The 13,621-nt window shown below is 41.0% G+C and overlaps 2 protein-coding genes across 5 annotated transcripts in view; one reads left to right on the forward strand and one right to left on the reverse strand.

Moving 5' to 3' along the window:
- Window positions 1–9,135, forward strand: part of LOC139578490 (max-like protein X) — a 10,689-nt gene extending 1,554 nt beyond the window's left edge. For both annotated transcript variants that reach the window (XM_071406156.1, XM_071406166.1), the window contains exons 2-9: window positions 285–340; window positions 2,084–2,120; window positions 2,250–2,339; window positions 2,688–2,797; window positions 2,998–3,100; window positions 3,300–3,399; window positions 7,124–7,325; window positions 7,623–9,135. In XM_071406156.1, coding sequence (XP_071262257.1) covers window positions 299–340; window positions 2,084–2,120; window positions 2,250–2,339; window positions 2,688–2,797; window positions 2,998–3,100; window positions 3,300–3,399; window positions 7,124–7,325; window positions 7,623–7,679 — 741 coding nt within the window. In that variant the 5' untranslated portion in view covers window positions 285–298 and the 3' untranslated portion in view covers window positions 7,680–9,135. The remainder of the gene's footprint in view (window positions 1–284; window positions 341–2,083; window positions 2,121–2,249; window positions 2,340–2,687; window positions 2,798–2,997; window positions 3,101–3,299; window positions 3,400–7,123; window positions 7,326–7,622) is intronic.
- Window positions 9,082–13,549, reverse strand: LOC139578497 (homologous-pairing protein 2 homolog). Of its 3 annotated transcripts, none has more exons than XR_011675563.1 (8): window positions 13,278–13,549; window positions 12,967–13,067; window positions 12,784–12,873; window positions 10,157–10,268; window positions 9,931–10,076; window positions 9,727–9,850; window positions 9,471–9,530; window positions 9,082–9,315 (listed from the first exon to the last, which is right to left on the reverse strand). XR_011675563.1 is itself a non-coding variant. In XM_071406179.1 (8 exons), the coding sequence occupies exons 1-8, from the start codon at window positions 13,297–13,299 to the stop codon at window positions 9,259–9,261; spliced, it is 642 nt and encodes a 213-aa protein (XP_071262280.1). In that variant the 5' UTR covers window positions 13,300–13,549; the 3' UTR covers window positions 9,082–9,258. The 3 variants fall into 3 exon arrangements, 2 of the variants coding, with proteins under 2 accessions (XP_071262280.1, XP_071262295.1); XM_071406179.1 differs by having other exon boundaries at window positions 9,797–9,850; XM_071406194.1 differs by lacking the exon at window positions 12,784–12,873 and having other exon boundaries at window positions 9,797–9,850; window positions 13,278–13,415.
- Between the last annotated feature and the right edge of the window lie 72 nt (window positions 13,550–13,621).

Here is a 13,621-nt window from a genome sequence, read left to right on the forward strand (position 1 = left end):
GGAACTCTGAGAGAGAGAAAAACGATCTCCGGGTGGGAAAAATCGATTTGAACGGTCATCCAATACGGAAATCCAACTTGGGAACTCGGGCCTCTTTCTATATATCCGACTTTCCGACGTCATGATTTGACCGAGTTCCCCGTTGTTTTAAACGCGGCAATAGATCCCTACGGCCTATAAACATGCTCACTTACTTGAGGCCATATGTCATACTGTGTGAACCAGCAGAGGGCGTAGTTCCCTTTCTCTAAATTGTTTTTCCATCCCATGACGCTCTCGAACAGCTGCTGATTCCAAGATGACGGATCCTACAGCATCGCCGGAGGATCACTGGAACAAAGTAAGCTTACTAGTTTAGACAAATGAGATGTGAGGACAAATAAGCGGTGTATGACACTGCCATATATTCGTAGCAAGAATAAAGTGTTTGTAATTTGCTACACTTGGCTTGTGTTAGCTAGCTAACAGGTAGCTAGCTAGGTACTAGCGCTTTTGTTTATGACTCTTTTCAAGCTTCTTCCCCTTTCGTTACGGTTCTGTTATGGTCAACTGCTGGCTAGCTGGCCAGCTTGTAGCTTAGTCCTAGTGGACCAGACGGGTGACTTGCAAATTCATCGTCTGGATGGACAGTGTTTAATTCTGCAAATGATACACCCATTATATATCCACAGTTAAGTTAATAAATAAACTTTACAAAACGCTGTTGGTGTGTACAGATTTCGCACACGTCACGATGTACATGTACGCAACGCATGTTTGCCGAGGTTGTGCACGTGTAAATGGTTTTGCCAAAAATACTTGCCATACTTCAGCCTTGTCTGCACTGACCGCGTAGGGGCTACTAGTAACCAACTGCCACCTAGCAGTGGTGTAAACATACTTTAAAGTACTACTTAAGTAGTTTTGGTTATCTGTACTTGACTTTACTATTTATATTTGACAACCTTTTTTCCTTCACTACATTCCTAAAGAAAATAATGTACTTTTTACTCCATACATCTTCCCTGACACCCAAAAGTACAAGTTACAGTTTGAATGTTTAGCAGAACAGAACATTGTGAAATTAACGCACGTATCAGGAGAACATCCCTGTTTATCCCTACTGTATCCGATCTGGCGGACTCACTAAACACACATGCCTCATTTGTAAAGATATCTGAGTGTTTGCGTTTGGCCTTGACTATCAGTAAAGAAAATGGTGCGGTCTAGTTTGCTTAATATAAGGAATTTGACATTATTTATAATTGTACTTTTGATACTTAAGTATATTCAAAACCATATACTTTTAGACATTCTGCCTACATGAATCAAATCAGTGGTGTATTCATTCCGCTGATTCTGTTTCTTAAACAGAAGCAAACGAAACTGGGAGGAACCTACCTGTATTTGACCAATAGAAACTCCTTTTAGTTGCAGAACATAACTGTTTGGACAAATGATTACACCCCAGGACTACTGTCAGTGGATTTTGTTTATGCACATTGCTGTGTTTGTCTGGGGATTCGATTAAAGTGAAAGTTGATTGAATCAGTTTTGGAACCGGTGCCCTGTGTCCACGGCGAAGTCTAGAATCCTACTCTTCAGCTAGTCGGAACTAGGAAACTCGAAAATGTCTGAACTGCTAACTTGTTGAACGCGGCACGTTTATAACTAAAACCAGTTAGCAAGTCTGACATTATCGAGTTTCCTAATTCAGACTAGCACGTGAATGCGGCAGAAGTCGGCTGATGAGTATAGAAAAATTCTGTTTCCACATGCAAAAGTGATTGCTTTTGATTTTTCTTTAAACATTTTATCTGCCTTCCCAATGAAAACTAATTTGAAAATAATTTATAGAAAAGAGATGTATGTTTCTGGACGATGCATCATGCTGCCTTGTTGTTGACATGCCCAAGCAGCACAGATTACTGTTCCATTTGAGAAGGGAGCTCCTTCCTTCACTGCTTTTACCCGTTCATGTCACCGGTTCCCCGCGGCTCAGCATAATCGAATCTGCCCATTGAGTTAGACGGGAAAGAGCCTGTTCTCACCTCCTTATCCACTGTCTTATTCTCTCCTGTCAACACCTGCCATGACTGAACAGAACGACGGGTCTTTCAGTGACAACGGATTTGACACCAGTGAGTAGTATCCGTAGTCCTAATTGTTTTACCAAAACGTACATTCTATAGCTAGTAGGCTACCAGTCCTGTGGGTAACTGTTGATTAGTAATTGAGTGATGTCTGAGCTCTTCATGTTCTCCATTAAGGTTTCTTTGCTGAGAATGCAAGGAAGGGTACTGTGGTCTCCAGGGCTAACAGCATTGGGTCCACAAGTGCCTCATCAGTACCAAATACAGGTACTGTGTTCTTTGTCATTTATGTTTCGACAACATGTGTTAGGGAATATTTTTAATCTGCGACGTGGTGTGTGTACTGTATGACTAAACGGTTTGTGTATGTGAGGCAAAGCTGCATATTTTGTGCCCTGATTCAGAAACGACTATTAATGCAGTGCCCCTTTTATTCATTGTCTTACTCCCTACCCCACTCTCACTTCCACTCTATTCTTTCTTGTTATTTTTTTATTGCATTTCCAAGTGACCTAGTTTGGTTGGGCGCTGTCCAGTGCTTTATTCTAGCTTGATGTCGGCCTTGAGCCCTAGGGAGGTAGACTAAAACACCTGCTCTTCCTCTCCTCACTGTAGATGATGAAGACAGTGACTACAGGCATGAGACTACATACAAGGAGTCCTACAAAGACCGGCGGAGACAGGCACACACACAGGCTGAGCAGAAACGACGGGATGCTATCAAGGTTTGGCCTCCGATGGGGAGCGGAACAACAGGAGTGTAGATCATGGGGAGGAGGGTAGTTGTGAGAAGGTTGAAAAATACAAAGGATTGGGAGGGTGAGACTCTGATCTCGTCCAATAAATTAAGAGTTTTCTTAGGTGGCCAAATGTAATACTTTTGTCAATTCTAAAATCTGTTTGTCGTGTATGTTTGACTCCACAGAAAGGTTATGATGATCTCCAGTCCATAGTGCCCACCTGCCAGCAGCAGTCTGAGTTTGCCGTGGGGACACAGAAGATCAGCAAGGCCACAGTGCTGCAGAAAAGTACAGTATTCTATTTAGACCATTGTACTTCTCAACCAGAAATGTACATTTTAGGACTGCAAATTGGCATTCCGACCAGCCTTTTTATAATGTCAACATACTATAAAGGATCCCACCCTAAGCTGGAATTTTCCTCCCTGATTGAAATGCTTTAAGTCCAGAAATCCCTGACTGGTTGTTTTTGTGTCTCCTGCTGCAGCTATCGACTACATCCAGTTTCTGCACAAGGAGAAGAAGAAGCAGGAGGAGGACATGTCTATGCTGAGGAAGGAAGTGATGGCACTGAAGATCATGAAAACGTTAGTCGCAGGCCAAAAAATCTGTTACTACAGTGTGATACAATAAAACGTCAAAGCAGAGAGGGAGAGCTGCGGGGTGAATATTAAAGATATTAGCTGTGATAGATTAAATATGTATAAGTTAGGTTAAGAGATCCTTCAACGGTATGTTTAATTTACCTGATAACTCATGCATGTGTGTTCACGGTGGATTGCATAGGCTGTATCAGGTCAGCCCTGGCAGACGGGCCTTATCAGAGAGGGAAATGCCTCAGCCTACACTCTGCTCCAGCAGAGATAAGTCCAGGAAAGCAGTCAACGGAGTTGGTTTTGCCCAAACAACAATTGGGACATGACCCTCAGCGTGTACTGTGGAGGGAGGCCCCTCATACAGGAACATCTGAATGGCTTGAGCTGCCATCTAATCCATTTATTTCCCTGAAGAGGCACAAAAGCCTAATTTTATAAGTTTTGAATTGTGCAGTCATTTATGCTATTATTTGATAGCATCAGGGTTCTACGCTGACCTTTTTTTACAAGGAGCACGTGTGCGCTTAAGTTGAGAAATGTAAGCGCACACAGAAATTTAGGAGCGTAATGAAAAATGAGGTTTTAAAGCTAGAATCCTACATTTTCTAGGTGCACTGATGCACCTAAATTAGAATTCCAGGTCGTACAGCAAAAACATTTAGGCGCATATGCGAGTAAAATGGTCGCACTGTAGAGCCTTGAACATGTGCTACCAATACGAAGCTATCATACTTGTGTAAATATGATGATATTAGCGCTATTGTCAGTAGCTAGGTTTCCATCCATTTCATGCAAATAAACTGCACATTTTCCCACCAGAGATGTTTTCCCATCAAATGAACTTGTTGTGGATAAAAGGCTGTGCGTGATGACGTAGTGCACATAAAAATACCTTTTTGAGGTAAAATTCCAATGAACTGAATAGAAAATACAAGTTAAATGGGTTTACATCGCATTTTCAACTCTACTGATGGGTTTCTCCCAAAGAATTGTTGTATAGTGAGTTTCCACTCTGGTATTGGCAGTGCGCTCTAGCCAACAGCTCGCAGATACAGTGAGGGTTTAGCCTACTTGGCAGCTTTGTCAAACGGCAGCTCGATATTAATTGGAAAGGAGCATCAAGCTCATCAACTTGCACTTTCACCACCCTGTGAAGTTCATTAATCTGTAGCCTAATAAACGGCATGCTTTCCCAATGCGTTATAGTGGGACGACCACACGTCATCGCGTGACAAGTTTACTTCGATATGATGGTTATTATATTGATATTTGCTCATTAGAAGCTTTTCCACTGACATTTCTCGCATAATACATTTTAGACACAGAAAGATCCCACCGTGTCTGGCGTATTTGGTTTTGTCTGCATTTTGGAAAGTTTACCGACAGATTTTCTGTTTCAATCAAGCCGGTCGTGACTTTAAAAATACATTTTAAATATTTTTTATCCGACATGTAGTTTAAGCGGATTTAAAAGTTGGATGGAAACATGGTCAGATGTAGGCGAACAGGTTACTTAAACAATAAGGGCCGAGGAGGTGTGGCACAGTGCCTGGATACAGCCCTTAGCAGTGGTATACAATGTCTTCAGAAAGTATTTGTACCCTTTGACTTATGCCACAGTTTGTTGTGTTACAACCTGAGTTCAAGATGGATTAAATCTACAGTACCAGTCAAGTTTGGACACACCTACTCATTCAAGGATAATAGTGGAGACATCAAAACTATGAAAAAGCACAAGTAACCAAAAAAGTGTTAAACAAATCTAAATATATTTTAGATTCTTCAAAGTAGCCATATGCTGAGCACTTGTTGGCTGCTTTTGCTTATCTCTGCGGTCCAACTCATCCCAAACCATCTCAATTTGGTTGAGGTCGGGTGATTGTGGAGGCCAGGTCATCTGGTGCAGCACTCCATCACTCTCCTTCTTGGTCAAATAGCCCTTACACAGCCTGGAGGTGTGTTGGGTCATTGTCCTGTTGAAAAACAAATGATAGTCCCACTCAGCGCAAACCAGATGGGATGGTGTATATCTGCAGAGTGCTGTGGTAGCCATGCTGGTTAAGTGTGCCTTGAATTCTAAATAAATCAGTGTCACCAGCAAAGCACCATCACACCTCCTCCTCCATGCTTCATGGTGGGAACCACACATTGTGGAGGTCAACCGTTCACCTACTCTACGTCTCACAAACCAAGAATCTCAAATTTGGACTCCTCAGACAAAGGACAGATTTCCACCGGTCTAATGTCCATTGCTTGTGTTTCTTGGCCCAAGCAAGTCTCCTCGTATTGGTGTTCTTTAGCAGTGGTTTCTTTGCAGCAATTTGATCATGAAGGCCTGATTCATGCAGTCTCCTCTGAACAGTTGATGTGTCTGTCACTTGAACTCAGAAGCATTTATTTGGGTTGCAATGTCTGAGGCTGGTAAGTGTCTAATGAACTTATCCTCTGCAGCAGTGGTAACTCTGCGTCTTCCTTTCCTGTGGCGGTCCTCATGAGAGAGTTTTATCATAGCGCTTGATGGTTTTTGCGACTGCACCTGAAACTTTCTTAAAATTGTCCGTATTGACTGACCTTCATGTCTTAAAGTAATGATGGACTGTTGTTTCTCTTTGCTTATTTGAGCTGTTCTTGCCATAATATGGACTTGGACTTTTACCAAATAGGGCTATCTTCTGTATACCACCCCTACCTTGTCACAACACAACTGATAGGATCAAATGTATTAACAAGGGAAGAAATTCCACAAATTAACTTTTAGCAAGCACCCGTGTTTAATTGAAACGCATTCCAGGTGACTACCTCATGAAGTTGGTTGAGAGAATGCAAAGCTGTCAAGACAATGTGTGGCTACTTTGAAGAATGTCAAATATCAAATATATTTTGATTTGTTTAAAAAAAAAATGGTTACTACATGATTCCATATGTGTGATTTCATAGTTTTGATGTCTTCACTATTATTCTACAATGTATGGGAAAAACTTAAACCCTGGAAGGAGTAGGTGTGTCAACTTTTGACAAGTAGTGTGTGTGTATGTGTATATATAGTATTTTTTTTCACCCATCTACACACAGTACCCTATAATAGCAAAGTGAGAAAAAAAATTGTAGAAAGTTAGGCAAATTTATTGAAAATTAAATACAGACATGTCTAATTTACGTAAGTATTCACACCCCTGAGACAATACGTTAGAATCACCTTTGGCAGCTATTACAGTTGTGAGTCTTTCTGGGTAAGTCTCTAAAGAGCTTTGCACACCTGGATTGTACAATATTTGCACTGTCTAATTGGTTGTTAATCATTTTACTCCTGAACTTATTTTGGCTTGCCATAACAAAGGGGTTGAATACTTAATGACTCAAGACATTTCAGCTTTTAATTTTTCATTTGTTTGTAAAAAAAAATTGTGTGTGTATATATATATATATATCTCTCAATTTAATCTATTTTAAATTCAGGCTTTAACACAACAAAATTGAAGTCAAGGCGTATCATAACTTTCTGAAAGCACTGTATTGGCTGCATACCATAAACCACCAAGGTGCCTTATTGCTATTATAAACCGGTTAACAACATGAATATAGCAAGAAATATGTATTGCGTCAAACCCATGGTATATTGTCTGATATACACACGGCTGGAATTCTGTTTCAGCCAATTAGCATCCAGTACCCAAACTACCCGGTTTATAATACGTGTTTAACCTGTGTGTTGTAGGAACTATGAGCACATAGTGAAGGCCCACCAGAACAACCCTCAGCAGGGGGAGGAGCAGGTGTCGGACCATGTCAAGTTCAGCGTGTTTCAGAGCATCATGGACTCCCTGTTCCAGTCCTTCAGCAGGTCTGTGTCTGTGGCCAGCTTCCAGGAGCTGTCCGCCTGCGTCTTCAGCTGGATCGAGGAGCACTGCAAGCCTCAGGTAGGACACTCAATATGCACTCAATATACGGTACTGCTGGGGGATGGATGCCGCACCAAATCATGTAAGGTTTTATTTAAGGTAATGGTCTTTGTGATAGTCATGGTTTTTTGGTGTATTTTCTACTCAAGGGTGGTATTTTGGACTTCCGTCTGACCCCAACAGGTCAAAACTATCACCACTGTAGGCTATAATTGACATGCCAGCCACCCTGTCTTGCTCTGAGGATGGATGACTGACTATGTTGAGTTGACAGCTGTGTAAGGTAATCCATGTTTGTCCTCTTTTCCTTCCCAGACATTGCGTGAGTTTGTGGTGGGAGTTCTCCGGCAGCTCAACAGCCAGCTGTATTAATGCAGGCCAGGCGTAAACTCAGGACAGGAATCTCCCCTCAGGGATGGAGCCGGGGCCTACCCTGGGTTCTCAGGGTCTGGTAGAGACCTCACATATCAGTCTATCGTGTTCCCTCCTGGCCTGCAGCATTTAAATCGTTAACGCTTACTCAACTCACCACCAGTCTGCAGCAGGGTTGGGTGTTTCCTGTCTAGTCAGGTCAAATCCAGCCCAGCATTCTGTCTGTGGTTTTAGTCATCAGGGTTTTTTGTTGCAGAACAGAGTTGTGTTAAACCAAGCAAATGGCCACTTGCTTGTAAACGTTCCCTAATGTTTACATTCACCACAAATCAGGGGTTGGAACCACATTTTATTTTTGAATTGTTCCATTCCAAACCTCTTTGTTTTGTTCCAGTGTTCAAACCAGCATAAAGCTCTGAACCGGTTCGAATCAAATCCAAGACAGTCGTGAGTTAAAATATTCAATTCAAACAAGTTGTGATGGTATTTGAGAATTGTTAAATGTTCATCATTGATTGTGATGTATTGATTGCTGTTGTGTACATGTTGTGACAGAATCAAGCATATTTGTAAGTCTGTTACTGCAGCTTTTCGCCTTTTCATCATCTTTATTGGCAAAAAAAGACACGGTAGAATAGTGATTCATGAATAGTTCTGTATTAAACAATCTCTGAACCAAAAAACTCTGGCTAGGATTCAATCAGATTAGCGGTAAACGCATAGCTGATCATTACTTTTGTTTAGGTGGCGTTGGAGGTGTAACTGCGTTTTTTTAAATGTAACTTTTTATTAAACTAGGCAAGTCAGTTAAGAACAAATTATTATTTACAGTGACGGCGTTAGAGCTGTCAAATCCACAAGAAGCTCCTGGCGTTGCCATTGGATGCAGCACCAAGTCGCATTCGTAGAAATCCCTTGCAGAAGTGTTACAAATTATAACAGTGAACTGTGTGAGAAATCCCTATGTCATTTCTATATAGCCTACACGTTCTTGTTCTGAACTTCTAAGGTAGGTGGGACATAAGGACGGGTGTGGTTTCATGACAATGACCACAAGAGCAGCCGCTTACCAATTTGACAGCTCTAACAGTTACCACCTAAAAAAAAAGCTATGTGTTTGTCGGCTGATGCAGGTTGCCGCAGATCTGATTGAATCCTGGCCTTAAACAGTCAATCATGTAAAAATGTAATGTGAAGAATTTAGTGATTGATTTTGACAATGTGCTCAGGAGAACTTCTACCAAATGTTTCAGGACCTTCTGGTAAACAGATGTGAATGTTTAATCTGTGTAATCACCGGAGTTTAAAAAGGGATTTTATACAACAAGTCTTTGTGCTGGTATAAATAAATCAGGTCTGTTACGTTTTTTTTGCTGATTTGGACAAGAATTTGATGAAAGTATTTCGTATGAATGATTTTTAATTGCAAAATAAACTTAAGTATACACCTGTACAAGGTATTTTATTACAAAACATTACAAATAGTAATGAGTTACTCCTGGAATGAGTTTTGATGGCATAATACTCCCTGGGAATTGACATTCAAGTCAAAAGTAAACAAAGACCCTCCAACATTCTGTCAGGTACTTGGCATAGTCACTTTACAGTCCTCATCAGTCTCCACACCAACTTCTTCCTAAACAGAGAACACAAAGATGCTGACATCTCAGGTTGACAAATAGAGTTAACATTTGTCTGCCTCATGGTGATGAACAATATCTCATTTCCCAAATAAAAACAATAGAATTGATGTGTAGAACTGTGTCACTGTAGGTCTGTAGAGCATCTTACCAGAAATTGCTTCTTGGTCTTGGGGTATCCCTCCAAAATGGAACCCATCATGTCAGATGCCTGAGAAGAGCAGAGACAAAATCAGACTATTTGTTCTGGTTTATTCTGCTCTGGCACAAATAGTCTTATGGCTTTGATCAAGTAAGGGCTCTATTCAATCCAAATTGCGGAAGTACAGCGCGTAAGGCAATGTTCCCGCGTTTAGTGGAGACTGCATTCACGGTAAACAATGCATGTCTGCTTAATCGGAAATTACCTTTACATTTTATCACGCAATCTGTAAGACTTCAGCAATACAGCTGGAATAGAGCCCTAAAATAAATCACCAGTCTCTTCCTCTTCTTCCACTCTTTCACGTAGAGATGTCTCTCCTTGTAAACCTGAAGGAAAGACGCATGAGCACAGTATATGGGGGGAAAAGTGTTTTGTATTTGAACCCAGGTCTGATTGTGACCCATACCATCTCCTTCTGCTCTGGTGTGACATGATTGGTCGCTGACTTGATCTTCTCCAGGCGCTCCCTGTAACCAGAACACTCTGCTTTCAGCTCCTGGATCTCTGACATCATTTCCTCTGTGGTCAGGGAGCTGTTGAGCTCCTTCAGCTCTGCAATCAGAGATAAAGAGTATGTCAGATTGTCCAGTGTGTGGGTACGGTGCTGATAGGGCCAAAGAGGGGAGCCCTACCTGCGTCCAGCTGTCTGCAGCCCTGAGAGATAGCCTGCACCTGTGTGCTGAGGTCAGAGATGCGACTGTCGATGGCCTTCAGATCTGCCTCACTCACCTCTGCAAACTGGGCCTGTAGGCAGTCAAATATATTCTGGTAGTTACTTTTACAGGTTCGTTTTTTAATTGCTTTGGTGCAATTTTCACAACTCTCAGTTCAAAACAGATCATCAAAAAGGCAGTTAACACATTTTCAATTGACTATAACACAAAAATCAGTCATTTTTTCATCAAACTGCACACTGCTTTACTACAATTGTATTGGCCAATACAGAACTGTAATAGCCATAATATATACATTTACATAGACACTTATCCAAAGTGACAAAAGTCCACACATTTTGGTATGTGTCCCCAGTGGGAATCGAATCCACAACTCTGCTGTTGTTAGTGCCACGGTCTTATGAACTGAGCCACGTACAGGACCACTACAATACATAAGTTCAAAACTATGAAATACTTGATTATAATTAATACAATACAGGTGGAAGATGTATGCTTGCTATCCCCATGTGAGTACCACCCTCATAAAGGCCATGGATGAGGCATGCAATGATTTAAATCCAGACCTATAGTACCAGTCAAAAGTTTGGACACACCTACTCATTCAAGGGTTTTTCTGAATTTTTACTATTTTCTACAATGTAGAATAATAGTGAAGACATCAAAACTATGAAATAACACTTATGGAATCAAATAGTAACCAAAGAAAAGTGACAAAAACAAATCAAAATATATTTTATGAGATTCTTCAAAGTAGCCACCCTTTGCCTTGACAACTTTGCACACTTGGCATTTTCAACCAGCTTCATGAGGTAGTCACCTGGAATGCATTTCAATTAACAGGTGTCTCTTTTTAATTTAATTTGTGGAATTTCTTTCCTTAATGCGTTTGAGCCAGTGGTGTGACAAGGTAGGTAGGTATACAGGATATACAGAAGGTATACAAGGCATACAGAAGATAGCCCTATTTGGTAAAAGACCAAGTCCATATTATGGCAAGGACAGCTAAAATAAGCAAAGAGAAATGACAGTCCATCATTACTTTAAGACAGGAAGGTCAGTCAATATGGAAAATTTCAAGAACTTTGAAAGTTTCTTCAAGTGCAGTCGCAAAAACCATAAAGAGCTACAATGAAACTGGCTCTCATGAGGACCACCACAGGAAAGGAAGACCCAGAGTTACCACTGCTGCAGAGGATACGTTCATTAGAGTAAACTGCACCTCAGATTGCAGCCCAAATAAATGCTTCACAGAGGCCAAGTAACAGACACATCTCAACATCAACTGTTCAGAGGAGACCGCATGAATCAGGCCTTCATGGTCGAATTGCTGCAAAGAAACCATTACTAAAGGACAACAATAAGAATACTTGCTTAGGCCAAGAAACACGAGAAATGGACATTAGACCGGTGGAAATCTGTCCTTTGGTCTGATGAGTCCAAATGTGAGATCTTTGGTTCCAACTGCTGTGTGAGACGCAGAGTAGGTGAATGGATGATCTCCACATGTGTGGGTCCCACCATGAAGCAGGTGTGATGGTGCTTTGCTGGTGACACGGTCTGTGATTTATTTAGTATTCAAGGCACACTTAACCAGCATGGCTACCACAGCATTCTGCAGCGATACGCCATCCCATCTGGTTTGCGCTGAGTGGGGCTATGATTTGTTTTTCAACAGGACAATGACCCAACACACCTCCAGGCTGTGTAAGGGCTATTTGATCAAGAAAGAGTTTGATAGAGTGCTGCATCAGATGACCTGGCCTCCACAATCACCCAACCTCAGCCCAATTGAGATGGTTTGGGATAAGTTGGACCGCAGAGTGAAGAAAAAGCAGCCAAAAAGTGCTCAGCATATGTGGGAACTCCTTCAAGACTGTTGGAAAAGCATTCCTCATGAAGCTGGTTGAGAGAATGCCAAGATTGTGCAAAGCTGTCAAGGCAAAAGTTAGCTAGTTTGAAGAATCTCAAATATAAAATATATGTTTTGTTTAACACTTTTTTGGTTACTACATGATTCCATGTGTTGTTTCATAGTTTGTAGAAAATACTAAAAATAAAGAAAAACCCTTGAATGAGTAGGTGTGTTCAAACTTTTGACTGGTACTGTATGTCAGGCTTGGATAGAAAATTATACATTTCTATGGGTAGTGCAAGTGTATTGCCTAATGTGAAAACAGTGTACTGTAATTTACAGTACTGTAGCATACTGCATTCAAAGGGCAATTTTGAAACATCTTACATTTTCTGCCATTGGAGTACATTAAAATAAGAAAATATAATTATGTTGTGTTTTGGTGATCAAACCAATGTACTAATTTCACAGTAAACTTATGTTGGATCAATGGTTGTGTGGTGAAAGAGGTCTCCAAACAAAATTAATGAATGGAAGACTGGCTGCTTACAAGTGTTAACAGGTGAGTTTTTTTTTTAAACAAATTCCCCACATACTTGTGAAAATAGCACCAAAGAGAGAAAAAACTAATCACCAAAACAGAAAAGATTCAGATCAGCAGTGGCTACATATTTCCGTCAACATATACAATACGCATTGACGTGCTGCTCTGATACTCAGCCTGGATCACCTGATCAGCAAAGTAGATCTTTTGCTTCCCATAGGTTTTCTCTTTGATCTTCCCTTCCAGTGCCAACTGTTCCATGGCTTTAACCACAGCCTACCAGGATAGGAATGAGTAATCAAATATACATTTTAGTTTATACATGCTGAAAATCGTATCACTGGCTCAGAAGAGTTTAGCCTTTCTCACCGTCTTTCCCAGGCCGTGCTGCTTCTGTAAATTGTTAAAGACATCTTGGGCACTGTAAGGACGGTTCTTCTCGTTCAGGTAAGCAAATATGACTGTTAAACCTGACAATAAAAACACAAAACAGTGACCTGTATAACTTCTAGCTGTTGTATGGATTTATCGGTGCAGGTCAGTATGCTAGCTTGCTGTACTGGTTCTAACTTGGCTAACGTTAGCTAAATCGGTTAGGAAAACGTCTGTCATGTTTGGCAACATACCAGACACAATCAATGTAGCAACCAGGTAAAATAAAAAATGATTAAAACTCATACCTCCGTTGTCTTTTTTGCTCATTTTCTTTATTCTGTGAGCTATAAGCTATCGCTAACTAACTTGTGCTAGCTAGCGGTGCAATAATTATTTATCTATCTTGAGTTTCGCGCGCCGTGAAGCATTGTGGGTGCCCAGGCTTTACATACGTCATATCAAAACAATAGCTGGTTTTCATCACCCTCCACCTTTGTGCAAGACAGCCCTGGGACAGCTTGAGTATGTATGGACTCTCGAGCAGTGGATGAAATAAGCGCCAGCAACCAGCCAAATCTCGGTAAAAAGAGTCCCAAGTGAAAACTTTTTATTTACCAGCAACACTGGCTAGTGGACCAAAATGTCAAAA

Source organism: Salvelinus alpinus, chromosome 1, assembly GCF_045679555.1.
Source record: "Salvelinus alpinus chromosome 1, SLU_Salpinus.1, whole genome shotgun sequence".
In the NCBI taxonomy this organism is placed as follows: domain Eukaryota; kingdom Metazoa; phylum Chordata; class Actinopteri; order Salmoniformes; family Salmonidae; genus Salvelinus; species Salvelinus alpinus.